Below are 24916 nucleotides of genomic sequence, written 5' to 3' on the forward strand. Positions count from 1 at the left end.
TGCTCGGATGATAAGCACCCCTCACTCACAAGCGTAAGGTTGTGAGTTTGAGCTACCAAGCGAGCAAAAAGGTGGGAGCTCCTGAGAGGGTTAAAAAAGGACATTATGAGAAGGGGCACAAGAAAATCTCTATGCTGTAAAGTAAGGGCCCACAATAATCTTTTTATATGCACATATAGAGAGGGCTCAGAGTATTCCATACAACATAAATATTTCATGAAGGAAATAAGCACCCACATCACTATTATAGCAGTGCAAAAATGGTCTGAATCTCGTGGACACAGCTAGAAGTTAATATTGAACAAGCCAGAATTATCTGCCACCAAACATGTATTGTTCAGCTATCATACGCAAGATAAGTGTGGCCAAACCAAATTCAAAAGTAAATATGTTTATATACCTTTTTATATTTATCCTTTTTTTATTGATACATTTCTGGAGGAGGGTTTGAGGAAGTAGACAGAGAAACTACTACCTGAGAGCCAGCGTAGACTGAAGTTTGTAAGATGCAAGCTTCTTTATGGTGTTTGGAACTCCAACGGTTGAAATTGTAATCATCCTTTGCCCAATCAGAATATCCTTATAAGAAAACAAATAATTCAAATTTCATACTACACAGCTTTTAAGAATTCTAGCTATGAAATAACATGTAGCGATATGCTGCTTTCATACAGAACTTAAAGGCCAATTATATGGAAAATATTAATTTTAGTAATTTCCAATCCCAGCATTTTTGCATCAACTCCTGGCAGACTATCCAATGCCTTAATATTATTTCATCAAGTTCAATTTACATTTAAAGGGAAACATTTCTCTAGCACAAACAATAGATCTCTCAAATGACTTGCATATTTGAGATAGGTTAAAATTGGGCCCGACTCACACCTCAAAAGCTAGCTTGAAGGGAGGAGGATTCCCCAAGTATTATAAGGAGACCACACATCTCATTAACCACTGAGTGGACTTTTTCATTCTTTAACACCCAACTCACACCTAAGTTGCACGGACACTTCACTTTCGATGCTGCACCCGTGTCGGATTCTCCAAAAATACACTACTTTTGGAGAATCCGACACGCACCCAGACATTTTTGAAGAGTCCGAGCAACATAGACTCGCACCCGTGTCGGATTCTCCAAAAATACACTACTTTTGGAGAATCCGACACGCACCCATTGACATTTTTGAAGAGTCCGAGCAACATAGACTCACACTCAGGGCTGGACATCTGGTGCATGGAAAAGTTTAATTTGGGGGCCCAACATCAAGTGAGATGGGTCCTGCTCTCATAACATGTTGAAATTGGCCTTGGGCCTAACACACACCTCAAAAAATAGCTTGAAGGGAAGAGGATTGCCCAAGCCTTGGACTTTTTCATTTTTTAACAAGATACTTTTACTCTGTGAAAGGGTGTAAGTACCAAGTCCCCTAATATTTCAAAGGTGAATATTGATCAAAAGCTACTCAAGAAGCAGCTTGCAATGCAATGACATGCATGTTTAAGCAATTGAAACAGCATATAGTTTCAGAATCTATCAATGTTCATGAAGGAAACAAAACTTATGGAGCCTTTTATCCAAAGAAAAACATATAAAATAAATACTTTCAGAAAAAGGATTGAAAATACTAATAGTTCAGCATGTCAGACTTGATGGAGGAACTGACATGAGCAAAGAAAGTCATATCACAGATGCTACCAGACCTTATTCAGGCAACGGTGTGCTTCAAGGACTTCTTTCATGTTCAACATTGGCTCACCCATACCCATAAACACAACGTTTGTCACTCTCTGCTTGAATAGCTCTTCTATTGCCAAGACCTGCACCAGGTAATTACAAATAAAAATGGTCCCCACAAGTTTGTGCCACAAAGACATACCATGTTCTTGAATTTGGCATCCACCACAAAACAAAAAACAACACAAGCCCAACAACACAATCCTCTCGAGGGTGATCAAGTGTACAGATCAGAACCATGACTGATTAAGCTAAAGAGTTAAATATGATGCTTTACATTTTAGCAACTATGGTCTGTGAATAGGTCATCTACATCTCTATTTTGAATGATAAAGCAAAAATGATGGACAGAAAATCTATTGAAAATCCCACAATGTAACGTTTATAGCTACAGAGAAGAAAGTATGAAGACGTCGCTATCTTAGGGACAAAAATATTAGCACAATAGAGATGCAAAGAGAACCTGCTCAACGATTTCATGGCTCTTAAGGTTCCTTGAGAATCCTCCCTTGCCAGTCGCACAGAACGAACAGCGCAACGGGCAGCCCACCTGATTAGCACAAAAATGAATGACCATGGTGGCAGAATAATGATTAAAACCACATAGGTTTTTAATAGTTAGTGCAGAGAGCATATGTTTAATCCATGACCACAATGAATTACCTGAGATGAAACACATGCTGTCAAGCGAAATGAACCATCATTGTCTTTAACTGGAATTCCAACAGTCTCGACCAGTCGGTTATCTTCGAGTTTTATTAGCAACTGAAGTTTATTTGCAGGAATCGTAAGATAGTGAAAGAGGGGAAAGATGGGCAAGAAAGAGAAGTGTACTGCACAAAAGAATTTAACCTTCTAAAACATAACTATAACTAAAATAAAAAAATCGTAGGATAGCCTTGCCTAAGAATATCAAGACAAATAAAATAGAAACAGTCTTAGTGCACAACCACAACTTGTATATAGCATGTGACGTAAGTCCATTTTCTGAGTTGTACAAGCTGCTCTCCTTCACTAGCTAGATGTGAACACAACATCCTTCCATGTTAACAGAGTTATGTCACCCAAAAGACAGAAACAGGGTTTGCCAGTAATGTCCATAACAAATTTAGCTGGTGATTTTTAACATCTTCATTCCTTCAAACGAAGGAAGGGAAAGAAGCTTTTGAATATTCAGAACACCAACATACATTACATATATACTTTGGTTATCAGATTTCATATGCATTAATATCTCCATTTCCGAGGTAGATTCAAGCCAACTCAACAGTGTTGGTCATATAATTGGCTGGACTCACCTTGAACAAAATGGGTAACCCGAGCCAAGGGACCAGATCTTGGTCAGAAGCCCACAAGTTAGAGATTCAAGTCAACTCAACAGTGTTGGTCATATAATTGGCTGGACTCACCTTGAACAAAATGGGTAACCCGAACCAAGGGACCAGATCTTGGTCAGAAGCCCACAAGTTAGAAGGCAAAAGTGATGTGCATCAATCAAAGGAGGTTCATGGTATTGTTTGAAAGAAGGCTCACACAAAGACACATCTGTTGTGCAACACACTGTCAAACCAGGCATTCTCAGGTTCCCTAAGTGGTACTGTTCCCACATGCTTAGTTCTCTCCATAGGATAAGACTTAAGTTTTGCTTTATCAGGATTAATTTTGCTTTGGGTAATTATAGTGAGGTGAGAAAGCAATATATAGCACATAAGCAGTGTATGTTGTAATGACCTCCAGGTCATTGGTCATTTCTGTGTATGTTGTAATGACCTCCACGTCACCTCTGTGTATGTTGTAATGACCTCCAGGATATAAGCAGTGTATGATGACTTAAAACGAAGTTTGGGGGTGGGACCCACTTTTTGCTGAGATGACCTCATATAGGAATTTCGACTGCTCCATTGAGTCCGAAATATCAAATTTGGTAGGATTGCATATCTCGTTTGCGTGCACGGGGTTCCGAACAAATTCAGAACACCCCGTCAGAGATTTGGACTTGCCAAATATCAGTTGATATGCATCAGCGACCACCATTCAAGATTCAGGGTTTGGCCTTGTCTCTCCAATCACCCTTGATGATAAGCTTTGCGTCTCTTCTTGATTGGACTTTGAACAGGAAAAGAAAATCGTTCATATCATACAACTTGTAAATTGGGGTTCCTTTCCACGTTTGGCCTGCCCATCTCCTCACATCATTTCGGGTAGGGGCCTCTTCACCACCAGTGAATCTTTCCACTAAGCATCTGTGTAATAGAGCATTTTCCTCCTGTGTGCTTTCCTTTTCTTCAATCCGCTGAATCCATTTACTTTTTGCAATCGCCTCTTTGTTTATTTCCGTTTCTAATAAAGGGTTTATTTAGTTGGGCTCTTGGTGTGATAGTTACACCTATTGTACTTGATTTTTCATTAATAAACAACTCTATTTTGTTAGCAAGTCTCCCCCACTCTTCATTGAATTTGTTTTTTGGAATAATAATAATTAACCTGCAACGGCCTTTGACTGCAATGAGTGAAATAAATCTACCATATATATTTAACTTTTGTGTGCAATAAATGTAGGTAGAAATATCTCTACATCTCCATGATTTAAAGCTCTTCCCTTTGTTGACAAAAGCTTCACAAAATCTCTTGCTTAGACATATAAGTGCATTTTTGCTCAAAATCATCCTTCTCATTGAGAATCTAGTACTCTCCACCCATTCAAATCATTCATGCTTTCCATCTCGGAGAAAGAAAAAGATGGAGGAGAAGAGAGAGAGAATATGAAAAGTCGCAAACACTAATGGTGAAAGACCACTGGAGAGGAATTCAAAAGCCCTGAGGGGACTTCGAAAATTTTGCTTGGGAACCCTGGGAGCGTTGCTTTAGCTGATCCATTGTAATTACAAACATTTATTTATAAAAGGTGAGGATATGCGATTTATCAATGTCGCGCCTTAGGATATAGTGGTATCTTGTTTATGAGTTATGGTTTGCTCGTTTCATAAGATTGTATAAGAATTGGAAAATTTTTTATACTTTTCACAACTTATACGGTTTCATATTTACAAGAAAAAATACGACTTAAGAAATCTAAATTGTATGTCCAAACAAAACTTGAACTTCAAATCAATCTGATTTGAAATCATGATTTCATATCGCATCTCCCCTTAGCATGAGGGGTAAACTCTAGTTCTAATAGCTCCTTAGCACCAGAACAAAAATTCATGATGTCTTTTCCAGAAGGCAACCATTGTACTAATAAGAATATTATCGGTCATTCAAAAATAAGAATCCCCTATGGGGTGTTTGGTACAACCATTAACCACCATGTCAACATTCAACTAGTCAGCAAAAATCAAAATTAACTTTACACAATAAAATAGTTGTCTTCAAAACGCCAGCACACAGACATATCAGTTCTAACTTCTAAAGATATGAACAACTCCTCCCACCATATAGACAGTACACATACTAAAATCACTTTCTACTCTACTCTTGATCGAAAAAGTCATACGACACTAACTATAGTTTTTGGTTCATACTTCTCCATCCATTTACAATGAGGTTAAGCCACTAATTTGTATATTTATTCTAGGGCTAGTAGGGTATTTGAGCAGAGCAGGCTTAACATTGGATAGTGCATGGCAGGACAGATTCACAATATTATGCAATCCATTGACAAGAAAAATCAACTTCCACTGAAAGATCAAAAGGAAGGTTGAAAAGCCAGTGTTATTAGAAATCATCACTACATCACTTGAAGGGACACATCAATGCAAAGCAGGAGCTCTCATAGGTGAAACTACTCCTTATGAGAACAACATACTTCAAAAAATGAGGCTTAGACTGCTTCAACAAAAAATGATTAGTTCTTAGAATTTGAATTTTAAAAATGGAAAAACTAAACAAGAGGAAAAATATGACCCTTTGGCATGTAGATACTAGTTATCCTCCTCATATACGCATCAACATTTCATTGCCCTCGTCTTTTTCTTCTTTGTAACCCCTCTTCTTCTACTACTGTTTCTCTGCTTTCTTTGGATTTTCTTCTTTTTGTTTTATTCTTCAGACAACTTCCAACTTTGGTTCTTGTAATTTTTCATACACACAAACTATTGCTACTTCTCTTTGGAGAGTTCTCTATTGCTTATTTCTTCTACTCTCTTTAGTTCAATAACTAAAGTGATTGAATATAGGTCAAACACTGCAGCATGATTTTCTAATAGTTGACTAGCCAAATATAAGAATTAATATTGTGATTGAAACTATCTTTCTTTAATTAATTTTGTGATTGAAGTTATCTTTCTTTGGTCTTAGTGAATTTATATTCTAAATTAGAATTGTTTCATTAGAATTAATATTGTCATTATTGTATATTGGATGCTGAAATTAGCAGCTTTGTAGCAACTTGATGTTATAACATATATTTGGAACTTCTTGTGTTTTTGGAAAATGTGCACCTTACTTCGAAGACGAGTGCACTTTTATTCATGGTTTTCACTCGAAGTCCCTTAGCTCTATCTTTTTTGTGCTTTTGGCTTTTCAAACTGCAAAAGGCCAGTACTCCATGGTATTACGGAGGAACCAGACATATACAAAATGGAGACACCGCGTGCCAAAATGCATTGTGATCAGTCAACCAAAGTTAGCACGCAAGAAAGTTTATTACCCAAAGATATCTATAGCATCATAATTCTAAATGCAAACGGTGACAAAACTACTACACTAGCACACAGCATAACCAAAATATAAGCATTTAACAATGTTCACCTTAGTGGTCCCATCAGCTGCAGTGACTGCTTTATGAATTGGGGACCTCCCAACCCTCCATCCTGCTTCCTGTAAATCGTTCCTAAATTCCAATGGCACTATCAAAAAATAGTAGTAATTACAAAATGAAAGAGCAAGCATAAAAATTAAAAAGACTATGGCATAAAATAAACAAAACTATAGATAGATTTTCAACACAAAGAAAAACTCACGCTGGCTAAATTCCTGAATTTCCTTGACCTTTCTCTTGTAGAGGAGATGATATAGTTGCTTACCTCTAAAACTTTTCTATGCACATTAAACAAAGTAATTAATTACTACTTGTTAATGAATGGCAATAAATTGCTGGGCTAAACAAACCTGACCAAAGTCGAGGGCAAGTTGCTGAAGTTATTCCTCAAACAAGCCAAGGAGGAGGTGCGTCTCCATTTGAGAAGCCTTCTTGAGTGAGGGTACTGTGACGGTGCAGGAGATGGTTGTAAAAATGCGAGACCGTAAAGCCCGTGCGAAGGGAACTGAGCAGCCGGACTGAAGGGCACCCATCGCCATTTCAGAGCTCTATATTTTTGAGGATAAACCCACAACCCAAAAAAAATGGTAGCCAAGTTAAAACCTCTCAGCTCTCAAAAGCAAAAGATTACTCAAAAAGACAAAAGGAAAAAGAAAGAAACTGAGAAAATTAACAAAAAGGGCTCTCAAGTAGTGTTATTGTTGTTTGAGAAAATACATAATTATCCCATTAAATTAAGACATGTTTTGTAAAAGACACTTCAACTTTGCGGGTCTTAATACCCTCTTAAACAATTTTAAAGTGTTGTAAATAATCACGCACAAGTTATTATCTGTCAGGTGTTAATTTTAATTTTTAATCTTTAGTTTCATTTTGTTTTTTTCTTATTTTATTAACTCCATTTTCTTTTTCTTTTTCTGTTTCTTCTTCTTTCTTCATTATCCTCCTCTGCTCTTCTTCAGTCCTTCTAGCTGCCATCACCAAAAATCCTCTACGTGTCCGCCATCTTCGTCAATCTTTCGGAGTAGTCTTCATCACGTAACTATTATAATATCATCTCCACCATTAATATCAAAATTAAAATCCTAGTGGATAATATGCCAATAAGAAAATTTAGTGGGCTAATGGCCCTAAAATGTAAAAGATGTGCAAAAGAGTTAGACTTGATTTTATATTTTTAAAAATATTTATTGACAGAATCTTTTACAAATAAAACATTACATAATATATATATATAGTAAATATTCTTAACATTCATAGCCCACGGGATGGCCTCTAAGGCTCGCGGGTTGGGCCTACGAGGCTAGTGGGTCAAATGAGGTTGGGTTAAAAAACGTCGTTCCTAAATGGGCCAAGGGATTTGCCTTCTGGATCGAGCTCGTCACACCTGGCTTGCCTAGTGCATTTTACCTCTCCTATGTGGTTTGCGAGCTATTGCATAAGAGCGGGAGTTTTACCCTGTGCGCACCAAAGGGTAGCGGCTGGGGTTTTCCTTGTCATCCAAAAAAAAGGGGCTAAAACAATTTGGCCCAACCCTACATAATTCAAGGGTTAGGTTAGGTCGACTTAACGGTCTAAACCAATTTTGATAGCTCTAATTACCACCACCTTTTATAGGTTTAGGATTAGACACCCTATCTTTGTTGAACTTAGGAGTCGGTGCATTAGAATAACCTTGACTGGAAAACTTTTGCTGGAATTGAGGACGCCCATGTCCACCGGACCTAGAATATGAGAAGTCATCATCATTGATCCTTGTTGTAACACCTCAGAATCTAGTAGATTAATCTAGGGGCTAATTGCAAACCATGAGCTAGAGAATTGGGCCTTGAAACCCTCCACAAGTGCGCACACAAGTCATGAAGGGCACCACGGCTCGTGGTGGTGCCCATGATGTCTAGGCAGTAGCTAAAGAAGGCTTCCTACCTCCCACAAGAGCCTAGACGGCTCATGGTGGTCACCACAGATCGTGGGACCACTCGTGGTGGTAAGGTAGTAGCTTCACAAGGCTGCCCAAAATAGGAACCCTCTCCATGATCTACTAGACGGTTCGCAAAGGCCACCATGGGCCATGGGAGGGGTCGTGAACAAGAGGTTGTTTTTAGGGGAAGAGGGGTGGCCCATGACCTATCAAATTAAAGGTCTCTAAGTCCTCTTTCCAACGTCACTGAGTTTGCCCAAATCCCATATCAGAGTAAAAATTTATGCCCAAAATAATGAAGCACTATCAGGCTGAAATCCTTCACGACCCGTTTGACGGGTCGTGGTGATGATGACAACCCGTGGTGAGCTCTGCTGTAGGTAAAGGTCTTAGGCAGATTTTAGGGCAAAATGTATATTGTCCTCCTCAAGGACCCTTGGTTGGTCCTTGGGGAGTCGTACCTTGACGTTTTGACCCTAAACCTTTAATTCTAAGTACTAAAAGCTAAATTTATGACTCTAACCCTTACGACAAGCTATAGTTAGCCTACTAGTTTATGGGGTGTTACATGTTTTCACATTTAAAAGAGGAGGAAACTGAGATTTCCAAAAGAGTTTAAGGAGTTTTGAGTACTATCTCTTTTTAGAGAAATCTTTTGAGTGATTATCTCAAACAAGAGGAAGAGAAATGTTTTTAATCATATGTGCTAAGTTATATTTTAGGAGTAGTATTGAGCACCGATATGGGGGAGAGTTCTAACAACTCACAGCCCCTATAAACCATGTAGCCAACGTGGGTAGAAAGGGTTATACTTTTTAAATGATTCATTATTACTTTTAAGCATAAACTAGTGGATCCACTTAGTTAGTAGGTCCTATACTCCGGAAAAGTATAGGACAGTTCTGGCAGCGTGGGCTAAACACTATATCATCACACAACTCATAGTGATGGTTGTCGGTAAGAGAATCTCCCACACAGTTATATTGTATTTTATTAACAAGCTGAGTTATTATTGTATTCTACAATACATTGAGCTGCTATCTTCTATTTTTAAAGCTTTTTATATATTTCATCTTTTATTGTGCTTTATCTTGAGTTGAGTATCTCATTGATGAGTTGAGCCCTATTTCGTTGAGTTGAGTTGAACTATGTTTCCCAAAGTTGAGTATCTTATTGTTGAGTTGAGCCTATTTATCTGAGTTGAATTGAACTATGTTTCCTTGATTTGAGTATCCTATTCTTGAGGGGAGATTGAGTTCAGTTGAGTGAGTTTGAGAAGAGGTAAGTATGTTTCTTTTCCATCAGTTGAAGCTTATGTTTATGGTTTAGAATTCCCCTTACATGCTAGTACATTTCATGTACTGATGCCATTTGGCCTGCATCTTTTATGATGCAAATACATGTATTCAGGGTCATCAAGAGAAGCTTCGTTGATACCACTTGCAATTCGAGTTTTGCTATGGTGAGCCTCCTTGCTTCCGAAGGATTCCAATTACTTTCAGTTTTGTTAGGATGTCGTGGGTCTTGTCCTGATTTTCATCTTTGTCATTTAAAGGCTTCATAGATAGACAGTAGAGTTTGAGAAGTGTGTTTCATTTATTTTGTTAAATGTTTTAAAGACTTGAGTTGCCTATTTTTGGCTAGTTGAATATAATATTATATTCAGAGTTAATCATTTGAGTTAAAACTTTGTATTTTGAGTTCAATTAATTTTAATCAGTTTTAAGAATAGTAAGCTTGAGTTAGTCTTCTGCTTGTAGTCAGCCAGGATGAAGGTTCTCAAGGGTGTAGGCTCGGGTCATGAAAAAGTAATTGCTTGGAAATGTAATATTGTAATCCTTCCTTCATTTAGCTTCAACAATTTAGCTTTAAAAAAATAAAATCTCGTCTTTCATCTCTGACACAGAAAGCTATAGAACTTTAGCTTTTGCTTCAAGACTCTCTTTGGCCTATAAGTTTGGTCTAAAGAAAATTCAAATGACGTGTACAAATATTCTCTTGTATAATCACCTAACATCTCCTCGACAGTTGACACGAAAAATTATAATGTCATGACCTTTTGTATTATTTCTTACTCATTATTTTGATGAAAATTACATATCTAATTTTATATTATTTTTTTACACTAATAGTTTGAAAGTGTTAATTTGCAGGTTGAAACTAAATTACAAATTAATTCAAATCTGGATCCTGTCCATGAAATACAGTTTTTATGTTTTTGTCAAAAACATGCTGAAGGTACTTGGATTATTAAGGATGTGTCCATCGACACAATCAAAGAAGGTTCGCAACAATATAAAATTGAAAAATGTGGAAGGCTCTCTTCTGGTTGCATTATTCAAGATATGCCTAATGGTTACTCTAAGATAATTAAACTTAAATTGATTTTTAATTTGCGTCTCATGCAGGTCTTCATAATTTCAAGTTTTTTTTTAATGATTGGGTTTCTTGATCATTCTATTTTGAGAATTTTCTAAAATTGATTCTCTTGACATTTGCTTCTAGTTTTTATTTTTGCTTGACAATTTCTTATATAGAGTCAGTTGAGTCCACTGAAAGTTGTATCTTAATTATGAACATTATTTTTGTATTTTGTGTTTTAAGATGCTTTTGTAATTCTTGAAATTACACCATCATCAAATTCATAGCAATACATTTTGTGTTTTCCTAATTAGTAAACTTTTAATTAGAAATGAGATCATTGAGAATATTCTATATCTTTTAATTATAAATTTATAATCTAAGAATTAAGGTATATCATTACTTTCAGATTTGTTTGAATTAATACATTTAGATGCACAATTATGTTACTTTATTTTGCAAAAAATTGTCTACAATGTTCCTCTAAATTTTAGATCTTGTGTCTGACACAAAAATTGTGCACGCTCCCTGCTATCATATTTATTTGTAACACCATCATGAATTTTTTGGTAGGATACATTCCTTGTGATTGACTCCATGATTTGGTTGCTGAGTTTTCTAAGTTGTCTCAAACAATGATTAATAGTTCATGTAAGTTAATATTTTTTTATTTAGTGACTTAATATTGATATAATATTTTCATATTATTTTGATCGAGCATATGGAATATAATGAAATGTTTGTTCATCATTTGTATCGCCCTTTGATCAGAGATGGTCTAGGATTTGGTGCACAAAGGTGGATGTCCTCTTTCCAAAGGAAATCTGTGTTCCTGAGAGTGATGGCATCATTTGTTGATTCCACATGTAATCATGAATATTTTAATATTGCGCAAGTCCTTACACATTTGAATACCAATTAGAAAAAATGAATTTTGATAAATTTTTATTTTGGGCAGTTGATTCAAAGGGTAAGATAGGTATGGGAGTATTGTCTCAACGAATGGCTCACAATTTTTGTGCGGGAATTTGTGCAACCTCTTGCCAGTGGAAAACAATTTAAATAGAAAATGTACAAGATGAAAATTTAATGATGAAGAAGAATATAAGTGACCCTGGTGAACCTATCGGTGTGATTTTAAGTGCCACAAAGACGATTCAATTACCAATAAAACCACAATGTTTGTTTGAATTCTTCACTAATAAAAATATGAGTAGCCAATGGGATATCTTATCCTATAGTGGTCTTATACAAAATATTGTCCATATTACTAAGGGTCAAAATCTTGAGAGTAGCGTCTATCTGTTATGTGCTGATGTGAGTGATCAATTGGTGCTTATTTTAGAAACACGACAGAGTTTATTCTTTTATCTTATTGTTGATTTATTAATAAAAAAATTTTATTTGAAAATGTAGGGGGTTGACATCATTGCTAATCAAAATAGCATGTTGATCTTTCAAGACACTTGCACGGATGCAACAGGTTCTCTTTTAGTCTATGCAATAGTTGATTCTTCAAAAATGAACATGGTGTTGAAAGGGGGGGGGGGGGGGGCCTAATTTATCTCAAAATTATTCTGCAGTTAATAACAATGGTGGAAATAATTATGAATTTTATAGTGGATGACTGGTGGCTGTGAGGTTTTAAATGTTGGTGAACAATCTTCCCACAACAGATCTTCCAGAGAAGTCAATCATAGATGCAAATGACATCATCTCTCATAAAATTCATAAGATCAAAACTGCTCTCAAATGCAAGTGATTCTTCAAGATGAATTGTTATCTATTGATCTTTTTTGACTCCTTTTATTTTATCTTATTTTGATTCATAGAAGAGGGATATTGAATATCAAACTTGTGTGTGAAACTACATAACAAATAAATAAGTAATGGTTTGGTATCAACTAATTTCCTTTGAATATTAAGAGCTAGCTCTTGATTCCTATTTATTATGTTTATTTTTGAATAATGAGATATTATTGAATCATTCTTCTTTTTTTGTGTAGAGTCTTGAATAACATTACAAACGTTTTTAATATCAATAATAATATATATGGCAGTATTGTATTATGCTCTTTTAAGTTTATGTAGGAAGTATCTTTTTGATTATTTATTTCTTGTTTGGTTATTATTTTTCTTGCTAAATCTTAACTTCAAGCGTACTTGATAATAAAATCCCACATTTAGTGGTAAGTACTAACATTTGCATGTGATGTCTTCAAAATTGTAATAGTTTTTAAGGTCGAAATTTTGAATATTAAAACAATAGAAATGAATTGAAATTGTTGTAAAGGAAAATAACTTATACTCACCCGAAAAAGTGCATTCAATTGCTTTTGGTGTAAAAATATTCTTGTATTATAAAGTGAATAAAACTAATGAATTTTAAGATGAAAAGAGATACGTCAAACTATATCGACAAGTTTGAATCTCTAAATTATATGTTAAACCTTTTCATTAGCAAAACTCTCAATGATATTATCATTCCCAAATTCACCTAATATTTTTTTTAGGAAAAGAGGATAAATATACCTCCGAACTATCGTAAATGGTATGCAGATATCATCCGTCATACTTTTGGGACATTGGTACCCCTGTGGTCCAAAACCTAGAGTATATATACCCTTTATACTGACGGACATACACATGCCATAATCTTATCCACCGACCTGACATTTATTAAATATGATATTGTCGGATAAGATTGCGCTGCGTGTCCCTATTTAGTCTTTCATTAGAGTGAAGGGCATATATGCTCTAGTTTTGGACGGCAGGTGCACCAATGTCCAAAAAGTATGACAGAGGGTGTCTGCATATCATTTACATCAGCATTTGTCCTTTTTCCTTTCTTATTATTATAGGAACAAAATTAATGTCTCATGATTTAAAATTACTTGTGAAACAAGTAGCTAAATACATTTTAACTAACATTTTATATGATTATTAGGATTTAATATTTCAAAATGCAAGTGATATCGAAAATTTTATTGGATCGATACAAAAACTCGATATTCAATATAGAAAATCATCAAAATTATCATATTATTTTAGTTCATAATTTTCATACTAGAGTCCTGACATCAATGATCCTGCAACTAAAATTAGTTTCTTGTCCTTTTAGAGAAGATTTTTTTTTTTTAGGAACTTTATGAATATATTCTCTTAATTTTACTTTTCATTATTTATGGTATGTATTCTAGAATTTATTTTTAATTACATAAATTTAGTTCTTTTCATAAAGTGACAAGTTTATTAATTCATGTAGGCAAAGAATTATTTTTGCTTCTAAATTCAAATTTAATTATCTTCATTTATATGATTTCGTCTTTTAGAACCTCATCCAATCTGATAGACGGACCTTATCTCTATTTTAATTTATTTCCATTATTAACATGCATAATGTGAACACAAACAGTGATAAGTCCTAAAACGTGCCTTTAAGTAACACAAGTGCAGAAATACAATATAAATACCCCAAAGAGTTGGTGATATGAGTTAAGAGCACCTTTGACACCACATGATTATCAAAATATTAAAAAAACAATCAAATATAAAGGAGCAAATCCAACCAAATCACTTTGGTTATAATCATATGATTCATTAAGAATAATTTGCATTATATTAGATATCGTAGGAAAGCATAAACTCTAATATTGTTTATAATACACTACAATATTTGTGGATTCAATCCATCAATTACCACGTATTTCAACAAAGTTTCTATAACATAGTATAAAGACTAAAGATTGTGGTAATAACTTTGAGATGTAAAGTATATGATTAAAGCACAATGATTATGTCTCTACAATAAAATGCACCTTTCTCTGGTTTTAGTGAACCTTTCTTCGGTTTTAATGCAATTATAAATAATTTTCTTTCTAAATATTCACTCAGCCCCTAAAGTATCACTTAACCTTTTTCAAGAGTTAAAGAATTTATCTCAATATGATGTTCCTACAAAAATACGAGTAATTAGATAAGAATAGCTAATTATGACATGTTTTTTCAACTTATTCCTAAGCAAATCTATTAAAGGGTGAGCACCTTGATTTTATGAAACTCTCTTTTATCGAATTCCAATCCATTTTCCCAAGAAAAGCTAAGATATTATGACACCAGCTAATGTTTACAACTATCAACCAATCAAGAAGTACAAGAAAAAGGTTAGCATCTTAATTATGGAAAATGCAACACACGAAGACCGAAGAACATTACACCCCCATTGGGTTTACAATCTCTAGAAAATTTATCCACTCATAAGGAAACAAAATGACAATAACAATCATATTACTATATACCAAAAGTGGAAAGCCCCTTATAAATCTAAAGTCAAAATGCCAAAATATGATTGAGAAATTAAAGGACTATATTTCTGTAACACCCCGGAAATTTTTTGAGCTAAGACTTGAACCATCCTTCGTAATGAGTAAGTTTTTTTGCAAAGGAATTAAAAATTTCTTAAGTATTAAAGTCAGGTCACTAGATGTATCACCTTGAGTTTCAAAAAGAACTAAATTGGAAAAAGCATAAATCTAAAATTTTGCAAGTTACGCTAAGTATGAGTTTTGGGTTGACTTCAAACAACTATAACTCCTAGCTCAGGATGAATTAGGTATACAACCAGATACCGTAGGAAATATCTTTGAATTATCTTTCCAACGGCATAGAGTTTGCTCAGTTTCGATTTTCTATGAGGGAGATATGTGCATTCGAAGTTGGGTTGTCTAGATAAGGAAAGTCAAAACCGGATTTTTAGAAGGGTATTTTGGTCTTGTCCTTACCAAATCAGATTTCATTCATTTTCAGTGAGGTTTTAACGGTCTAATCCTATTGGGTTCAGTTTTATAATCCTAAAATTAGCCTTGGGTTTTAGTTGAGAGTTCAGGAAGAGAAAAGAAGAGAAAAAAGGAGATGATCAAAGCGTTCGTCAAGAATCTTGCGTTTTGTTGCGGATTTTCGCCATGGGTTTAATCCCTAAGAGGTATGTAAGCTTCCATAGTGTTGGGTTAGTTCACCCACATGCCAATCATGTTATTTTCAGCGAAATTTCATTCTTGAAGTTGAAAGATTAGAGTTCTTGATGAGTTCTTGATAGGTGTTCTTGAAGTTAGCATCGAGTTGATATGTACAATGAGATAGAGCCCCTTCCTCCAGTGCAATACGGAGGATCATCCAAAGTGAACTCATGAGATGGAAGCCCCTCCACCAATGCAATAGGGCAGGTTTCTAGAAGCAATCTCCCTATCCCATAACTATGTGCTAACATAGGACTTAGCTAGTGGATCCACGTAGACGCTAATACAGTTAGTCCTACCTTAGGCAAGCAGGACACCTTCTTTCGGTGAGGGGTTACACGACACCGGATTCCATGTAGCTCACATGGTCTATGTCGGTTATGGCTACTCTTCCCTAAATGAAAGATAAAGGAATGAGACTTGAACTATATTATGAATTATTGGTGATTTTACTTAGTAGGAGTGGGGGTATGGGACTTCACTTCCACATTGCACAAGTAGACTTAGTAGGATTTGGTAGGATAGTTCCTTTATATTGTGATGAGATTCAAACGCATACATATGTCTTGAATGGTTGGTTGTTATGAATGACTATCCTTGTATTCAAAGTAATGTTCATGACTATCACTGTATTGGTGACTAATGATTATATTGAGGTCTAAAGATACTAAGCATGACCAAGGTAGCTTCAAGGGGGTACTTAGTAGGGTTGGTATTATGGGATGCCAACCATACCTTGCACAAGTGTTCCTTAGAGATTGCTAAGGTGTCGATATTATCATGTAATGAGTGTAAGAGTGTTCCTTAGAGATTGCTAAGGTGTCGATATTATCATGTAATGAGTGTAAGAGTGATTATGGCTTGTATTATACATTGTAAATGCATGTTAATTTCTAAACATGACAAAGGCATACTTTTCCAATAAATGTCCTTTTTTTTTTAAATCATATTTATGGATTTTATGCATGTTTCCATACTTAGTACATATCATGTGCTAACCACTTCTTTCTTCTACATCTTAATGAGTGTAGGTTCCGGCTAGGTGACTTTCACTCTCCCTTTGAAGAAGACTTGGATTACTTATCTCCAAGTTGTGGTGAGTCCTCAAGTTCGAGGACGGGATTTCCTATTTCTAGTTTCTATTGTACTTCTCATGTTGAGACTTCTATTGATGTAAAGGGCTAAGTCCCAAAATTTGTATTCCTATGTTTTAGATGGTGTATGAGACAAAGTCTAGATTTCCTACTACTTTCTTTTATGAAAAGTGAAGTTGAACTTCGATTGTAAAAGTTTTAAATTTCCGCATTATTTTCTATGTCTTATGTAATGATGATGCTAGAGGCTTGTATGAGACCCCTTCGAGGTCAAGTACACCATGTTACATCTAGGGGGTACTCTCGGGTCATGACAATTTAGGTATACGAAAACGAAAATAATATCTAATAACTAAAGTTCCCATAAACTTCAACAAAAGATCTAATGTACCAAAACATCTAACAATGAACCAAGTCTAAACAAGAAGGGATACAACCCCAAACTAATAAAATAATCAACTAACTAGAACAAATGTCTATGACCGAAAATGGTGGACATTGACGAAAGAGAATCCCATGGCAGCCCGGAAGAATTGTCTCACCCTTGAATTCGAAGCGAGGATCAGTGATCTTCTAAGAGNAAAACCGGATTTTTAGAAGGGTATTTTGGTCTTGTCCTTACCAAATCAGATTTCATTCATTTTAAGTAAGGTTTTAACGGTCTAATCCTATTGGGTTCAGTTTTATAATCCTAAAATATGCCTAGGATTTTAGTTGAGAGTTCAGGAAGAGAAAAGAAGAGAAAAAAGAAGATGATCAAAGCGTTCGTCGAGAGTCTTGAGTTTTGTTGCGGATTTTCGCCATGGGTTTAATCCCTAAGAGGTATGTAAGCTTCCATAGTGTTGGATTAGTTCACCCACATGCCAATCATGTTATTTTTAGCGAAATTTTATTCTTGAAGTTGAAAGATTAGAGTTCTTGATGAGTTCTTGATAGGTGTTCTTGAAGTTAGCATCGAGTTGATATGGACAATGAGATAGAGCCCCTTCCTCCAGTGCAATACGGAGGATCATCCAAAGTGAACTCATGAGATGGAATCCCCTCCGCCAATGCAATAGGGCGGGTTTCTAGAAGCAATCTCCCTATCCCATAATTATGTGCTAACATAGGACTTAGCTAGTGGATCTACGTAGACGCTAATATATTTAGTCCTACCTTAGGCAAGCAGGACACCTTCTTTCGGTGTGGGGTTACACGACACCGGATTCCATGTAGCTCACATGGTCTATGTCGGTTATGGCTACTCTTCCCTAAATGAAAGATAAGGAATGAGACTTGAACTATACTATGAATTCTTGGTGATTTTACTTAGTAGGAGTGGGGGTATGGGACTTCACTTCCACATTGCACAAGTAGACTTAGTAGGATTTTGTAGGATAGTTCCGTTATATTGTGATGAGATTCAAACACATACATATGTCTTGAATGGTTGGTTGTTATGAATGACTATCCTTGTATTCAAAGTAATGTTCATGACTATCGCTGTATTGGTGACTAATGATTATATTGAGGTCTAAAGATGCTAAGCATGACCAAGATAGCTTCAAGGGGGTACTTAGTAGGGTTCATATTATGGGATGCCAACCATACCTTGCACAAGTGTTCCTTAGAGATTGCTAAGGTGTCGATATTATCATGTAATGAGTGTAAGAGTGATTATGGCTTGTATTATACATTGTAAATGCATGTTGGTATTATGGGATGCCAATCATACCTTGCACAAGTGTTCCTTAGAGATTGCTAAGGTGTCGATATTATCATGTAATGAGTGTAAGAGTGATTATGGCTTGTATTATACATTGTAAATGCATGTTGGTTTCTAAACATGACAAAGGCATACTTTTCAAATAAATGTCTTTTTTTTTATCATATTTATGGATTTTATGCATGTTTCCATACTTAGTACATATCATGTGCTAACCACTTCTTTCTTCTACATCTTAATGAGTGTAGGCTCCGGCTAGGTGACTTTCACTCTCCCTTTGAAGAAGACTTGGATTGCTTATCTCCAAGTTGTGGTGAGTCCTCAAGTTCGAGGATGGGATTTCCTATTTCTAGTTTCTATTGTACTTCTCATGTTGAGACTTCTATTGATGTAAAGGGCTAAGTCCCAAAATTTGTATTCCTATGTTTTAGATGGTGTATGAGACAAAGTCTAGATTTCCTACTGCCTTCTTTTATGAAAAGTGAAGTTGAACTTCGATTGTAAAAGTTTTAAATTTCCGCATTATTTTCTATGTCTTATGTAATGATGATGCTAGAGGCTTGTATGAGACCCCTTCGAGGTCAAGTACACCATGTTACATCTAGGGGGTACTCTCGGGTCGTAACAATTTAGGTATACGAAAACGAAAATAATTGCTAATAACTGAAGTTCCCATAAACTTCAACAAAAGATCTAATGTACCAAAACATCTAACAATGAACCAAGTCTAAACAAGAAGGGATACAACCCCAAACTAATAAAATAATCAACTAACTAGAACAAATGTCTATGACCAAAAATGGTGGACATTAAAGAAAGAGAATCCCATGGCAGCCCGGAAGAATTGTCTCACCCTTGAATTCGAAGCGAGGATCAGTGATCTTCTAAGAGAGGTCAACCAATAGTTGCTTGAAGATGCCCTGCACTCAACAAAAATAAGAGCAAGTGCAAAATCAATACACAACCACCATGTACTGGAAGGATCACACAGCTATCCCACTAAGTGCAACATAAACATGTCAAGACAACACTTAAGTTTTTAGATGAGATGGTCACACACTTTTAACATGTTGAGAATATAGTCACACAATTTGACATTTTAATTTTACGAATTATCTTCCTTCAGTTTTTCAAAACCTTTGAATTGAACGGTCCATAATTGTCGCCTTAATTTGAGCCATATTTTATCTATGAGGAGTGGAATGTAGTAGTCTTACAAAATCCAACAAACCACGAATAATTAGATAATTCAATATTTTATCCTATGAATCAAATGATCTACTAATCCAAAAGAAAATAAATAAATAAATAAATAATCGTAACTCCCTCATTCTATATTAAAAAAATTGTTTTTACTCGTTTCGTTTCATTTTACTAATTAGTTTTTGTATAAAAATAAATGTTTTATTTTATTTGTCCATTTTAGCAAATTAAGAAACTTTTATTACTTTTTCTTATTTTACTGTTAGTATTAAATGATTATATAAGATATTAATATTTAAATTTAGAGTTTCAAAACTTCATTAATGATGTTAGTTTATTGGAGTAAAATACATCTCTAATTAAAGTTTTATTAAGGGTGTGTCAGCTTAACATAAGTCAAATAATATGAATAGAAGAAAGTGCTGGTTCATTTTAGCAAATCAAAAGAAATTTGTTATTTTCTTTTATACTACTCTTATTATTAAATAACTATATAAAATATTAGCGATCAAACTGACATTATCGAAGCAGAATTAATAAGGTTAATTTAGTTTTTAAAAGAGTGTCAAGTTAGTATAGGTCAAATGAAATAAAATAAAGGGAGTAGTTAATTACCACAAAGCAAGTTGCAAAAGAAAGAATGTACATATTTCTACATTTAAAACTTAAACAAGGATGATCATAATATCTTACATATAGGATTATAATAAATTTAAACCCATTCTAGCTAATTATCCCAAAGAGTCACATAATTGCTTTGATAATCAGCAACAAATAACATACTATCATCCATTAATTGCCCTTCCATTCCAAACTCCCCAAGACTAAAATGTGATTGTTCCATTGAGAATATTGATGAAGTTGGGCTATTATTACTTGAAATATCAATTTTACGTTCCAATAATAGCCTTTCTATCTTCTTTTTTGCTTCACACAATTGATCTTTCATCTTCAACACCTGAAAGGAAAATGTACACTTTGAGTACGAGGGTCAATCTAATAAATCCTCGATGAATCTGAACACCTAGAATTTTCAGGAATTTAATATAGAGAAAAGGCATACATGATACAACTTACTCTTAAGTCATACTAATAATTATTAACAAATTAAAATATTAATGAACTTTTTTTTTTACTCGATCCACCAATAAGGCAATAATTATGATAGTAGTGTCACATCAAGTGACCACATATGTACCTCATCTTCAAGTCGATATTTCTCAATGATGGTATCCTCATGTTGAGTTTTTAACTTGGAGTATTCCTCCTCGAGTTTCTTGTTCTTCCATCTAGCCCTCCTGTTTTGGAACCACACCGCGACTTGGTGAGTATCAAGGCCAAGCTCAGAAGCAAGCTTGGCCTTCCTCTCCGTCTCTAGTTTGTGTTGGTCCCCAAAACTTCGTTCAAGAAGATTAACTTGTTCTTCACTAAGCAACTTCCTCTTCCTCATCACAACTTCACTAGTGTTGTTTCTTCCTTCAACTTTGTTCTTCTTCCTTCTCCTTCGCGGTTTCACCGTCTCTTCTAAAGAGACAAAAGTATAAAAATCATGTTTAACTAATAAAGGTGTGTCTATAGGAGAATTAAAGTACTTCAAGAGTAAATATGTTCTGATCAAAGTTTGGACGATAAGAATAAATAAAATAAGAAAGTATAATGAATGGTGAATATAACTACAACTAATCCTACTACAAGAAATTAAAGTTGAAGTTGTAATTCTAACCTTGTTGTTGTGCTAATTGGGAGTAAATTTGAGGATAGAAGTGAGAGATGAGTTCCACTTGATCATCAACCTTGTTGCCTGTCATATTTAATCCTTTTTCCTACTCTCTTGTTATTGGTTTTTCTTACTAATTAAAGTGAATATATAACTAGAAAGTGAAGAAAGGAATACTTTGAAGAAAACGGTATTTGTTGGGACTTTATAATTTATAGAGCTAGCTTGATGATCACATGTCTTGTTCAGATTCAACAACAATAACATATTTGATGTAATTCCATAGGTGAAGTTTGAGCAAGATATTAGAATATACACGGACTTTATCCTTATCTTTTGGTCAGATTCCATAGTCAATTGTTTGGAATATTCTATATATATACTTTAGTTTAACTTGGGAAATGGAAAAGGGATTGAAAATTTAAGGACAAGTAGCTTTTTTATCTTGGTTGGTGAAACTTGTCTAGGTTAATTGGATATATAGCTAGAAATCCAATTACCTATAAGCTTTAGGCTTTAGCTTAATTAGTTTGTTTCTTAGTATTGTTTTGGTATTTCCTTCAGCACCGTTGTGATATAAAAGCTAAATTTACATTCCAAAAGTACTATCAAAGTAAGGAGTAATTACTTCTAGCATTCTTTAACATCCAAATATCCAATTAATGGTAATAATTATGCCTTTAAACTAGGTGAAATGTCCTTCGGAATGGCTCATTGATCGATTCGTCTCAATGTCTTCTTGAGTCGAGCCTAACGCATAGGGCTTGCCTAGTGCAGTTTACATCTTCTGTGTGGTTTGTAAGCTATCACACTGTGAGATTTACCCAATGTGCACAGAGTGCTCATGACTCAAATGACATAGGCTATGATAGAGGTTATAGCAGCTACGGATAATTCCGAGGTTCCAAAAAACTATGTGAAATCAAACAAATGACTAGTGATTGTGGCATAGCATCCCTTCGTCTTGGAAATACTATGATCAGTGGAATGTCATGTGTGTTTTATTGAATCAGTAGCTGTCCACAGAGATGAGAGATGGGCACTAGGAACAAATAACTGAATAAACAAATGTATGGACTAAATTATAGATAGTATAAAGCTGTCTAAAATTAATTTATAAGGTCTAGTTAATCCACATAATTAAATAAAGAACCCCTAAAGTATAAAACTTTCTTTCAATAAAAAAAATTAAAAATGTAAAGGGACGTGCTTATGACTGTGCCACGTGATAAAAGATATATTTGACATTAAACAAAACATAATTAGTGGGATAATTTGATTAGCTAGGTGTTTTGATCCAATCTTTATTAGGTGTTAATTAGGATTTAAAATCCCAAGTTTGAAGATGGGAAACAGGGCCTTATGTTGTCGGGATAAACATGACACCAATTAATTAGCATAAATTAAACCAAATTAACAATAAACAAATTATCAAAGCATGTGAAAGGGAATCCTAGCCATGCCATGCGCATCTTTTTCAAAGTTCCATAGTTTCATTTTATGTGATGATTATTTGCTCAGGCGAATTTAGGATATGAAGTTTATGGGTTTTAAGTTATTTCAAATTAAATTAAAAATCTTAATTAGGAGTATTAAATGCTCAAGAGGAATCGAACCCTCAACCTTAAGCAAGTTCCATTTCTGCTATTGAACTAAGAGATAATTTGTTGTTGAGTTCTCAATAAATATTTCTTATATATATAATAGATTTCTCAATATAAATATAACATCTATGCGATAGTTACTACATTCCTAAGAAGTAGCACATCATGATTCATGATCCTAAATCCGCCGCTAGTTATTTGACATTGGAAGTTATAATTAAAAAAATGTTACAATTATATGTGTAAAACATATATTCGTATGTAATGTATACAAGTATGTCCAAAAGGAAAACTAAACTGCCTTAGAACTATAACCTATAGATGTCAAAGTGTAAGGATGGCAATGGGGCGGGGGGTTTAAGGTTATGCAGGACATGTTGAAGTGGGTTTTTCTTAATTAGTATAAGACGGGGCAGGTTGCGGGTATATGTGATTTTATGTGTGCTTAAACTTAGTTTTAATTTTTTACATGTTATAAGAGTGATAAAACATTATTTATTAAGATAATTTTTTAAAGCTACTAAATATTCAAGATAGTAAATGAAAATGGTTCAATAAAAAACAATTTAATTTCTTACATGTTTCTCAATTGACCTCTACAAAATAAAATTTTAAGTCACTATCCTATTAAATTAATACAACTTAATGAAAAAATAAATTTATTTTTATGAATTTTATTTTTAGTATCAAACTTAACTAGAAAAAGAAGACATTAAAAAAATTATGCGGAGCGGATTTATGTTGGGGGGTTGTAAATGAAAAAGAAATATTGTGCAGATTAAAGTTTTACGGGTTAAGCTCAGCCCGCACCGCCCCATTGTCATCCCTAGTCAAATGGGCAAGCACTTCGAGGGTTTATAAATATTTAATTAAGAATAAATAGGAAATGTAGAATTAAATTGGTTTTGAATATGAAAAAATATCAATATTTTAGAGGTAAATTATATATATATGTTAATTTAAGTTGTCAACCGATGCACTAGAGAATCAGGTTCTTCAGTCATCTAATAAGAACTAAAGTGTAAAATGTAATCAACATAAGAAATTTTACAACTTGAGGAACAAACATCTATTACAAAACATTTAGTCAAGTAAAATGTTACAATTCAATTTGAAATTGGTATCCTTTATTTGTTTCGACCTCCACATATTTTCTCCTAATTCCAGAACTCTTATTTGAAATCTTTGTTTCACTGGAAATTATTTTTTACCCGTTAATTAACAGTTATTTTCAGTTATATTTGAAGGACCTGGTTCTTCTAGCTACTTCGTGCATAAAATTTTTGCAACCTAATTTCTTCAGTACACATGCTAATAATATGATTCTTTCGTAGTTATTTGTCAATTATAAACACTAAATTTTTATTTGAGATATGTTAAAATTTTAATTCTTATCTATATTTGTTATATTTATTCATCATTAAAACTCCGAATTCAATAGTAGTTCCACATATATAGCTCAACAAAGAATATATTATTGGTGTTAGAATTTCCAATATTCTCATCATTATTTAACTCATCATAGTATAATTAGTTTTTAGATGAATTATAGCTTAAAATGATCTCTATCATATAATAGTGTTAGACTTTAAAAAATAAAGTATACCAATACATCATCCCTTCATCATAGTATTATAATTAGTTTTTAGATGAATTATAGCTTAAAATAATCTCTATCATATAGTACTTAGACTTTAAAAAATAAAGTATACCAATACATCATCCCTTCCTCTCTCTTTCTCATTTCATTCTTATCCTTTCTAACTACCCTTAGTTTTACTTTTAATTCCTTGTTGACA

At 34.2% G+C, this 24916-nt stretch overlaps 1 protein-coding gene and 2 pseudogenes across 1 annotated transcript; 1 reads left to right on the forward strand and 2 right to left on the reverse strand.

Moving 5' to 3' along the window:
• Positions 1-418: 418 nt before the first annotated feature.
• On the reverse strand, positions 419-7119 carry LOC125860813 (uncharacterized; annotated as a pseudogene).
• Positions 7120-8447: 1328 nt separating this feature from the next.
• LOC125859135 (homeobox-leucine zipper protein HDG1-like) lies at positions 8448-12541 on the forward strand (annotated as a pseudogene).
• Positions 12542-20424: 7883 nt separating this feature from the next.
• On the reverse strand, positions 20425-21666 carry LOC125860112 (homeobox-leucine zipper protein ATHB-21-like). The gene is made up of 3 exons (XM_049540013.1): positions 21520-21666; positions 20995-21320; positions 20425-20754 (listed from the first exon to the last, which is right to left on the reverse strand). The coding sequence occupies exons 1-3, from the start codon at positions 21602-21604 to the stop codon at positions 20524-20526; spliced, it is 642 nt and encodes a 213-aa protein (XP_049395970.1). The 5' UTR covers positions 21605-21666; the 3' UTR covers positions 20425-20523.
• Between the last annotated feature and the right edge of the window lie 3250 nt (positions 21667-24916).

The sequence above is a fragment of the Solanum stenotomum genome, chromosome 3, assembly GCF_019186545.1.
Source record: "Solanum stenotomum isolate F172 chromosome 3, ASM1918654v1, whole genome shotgun sequence".
NCBI lineage: Eukaryota > Viridiplantae > Streptophyta > Magnoliopsida > Solanales > Solanaceae > Solanum > Solanum stenotomum.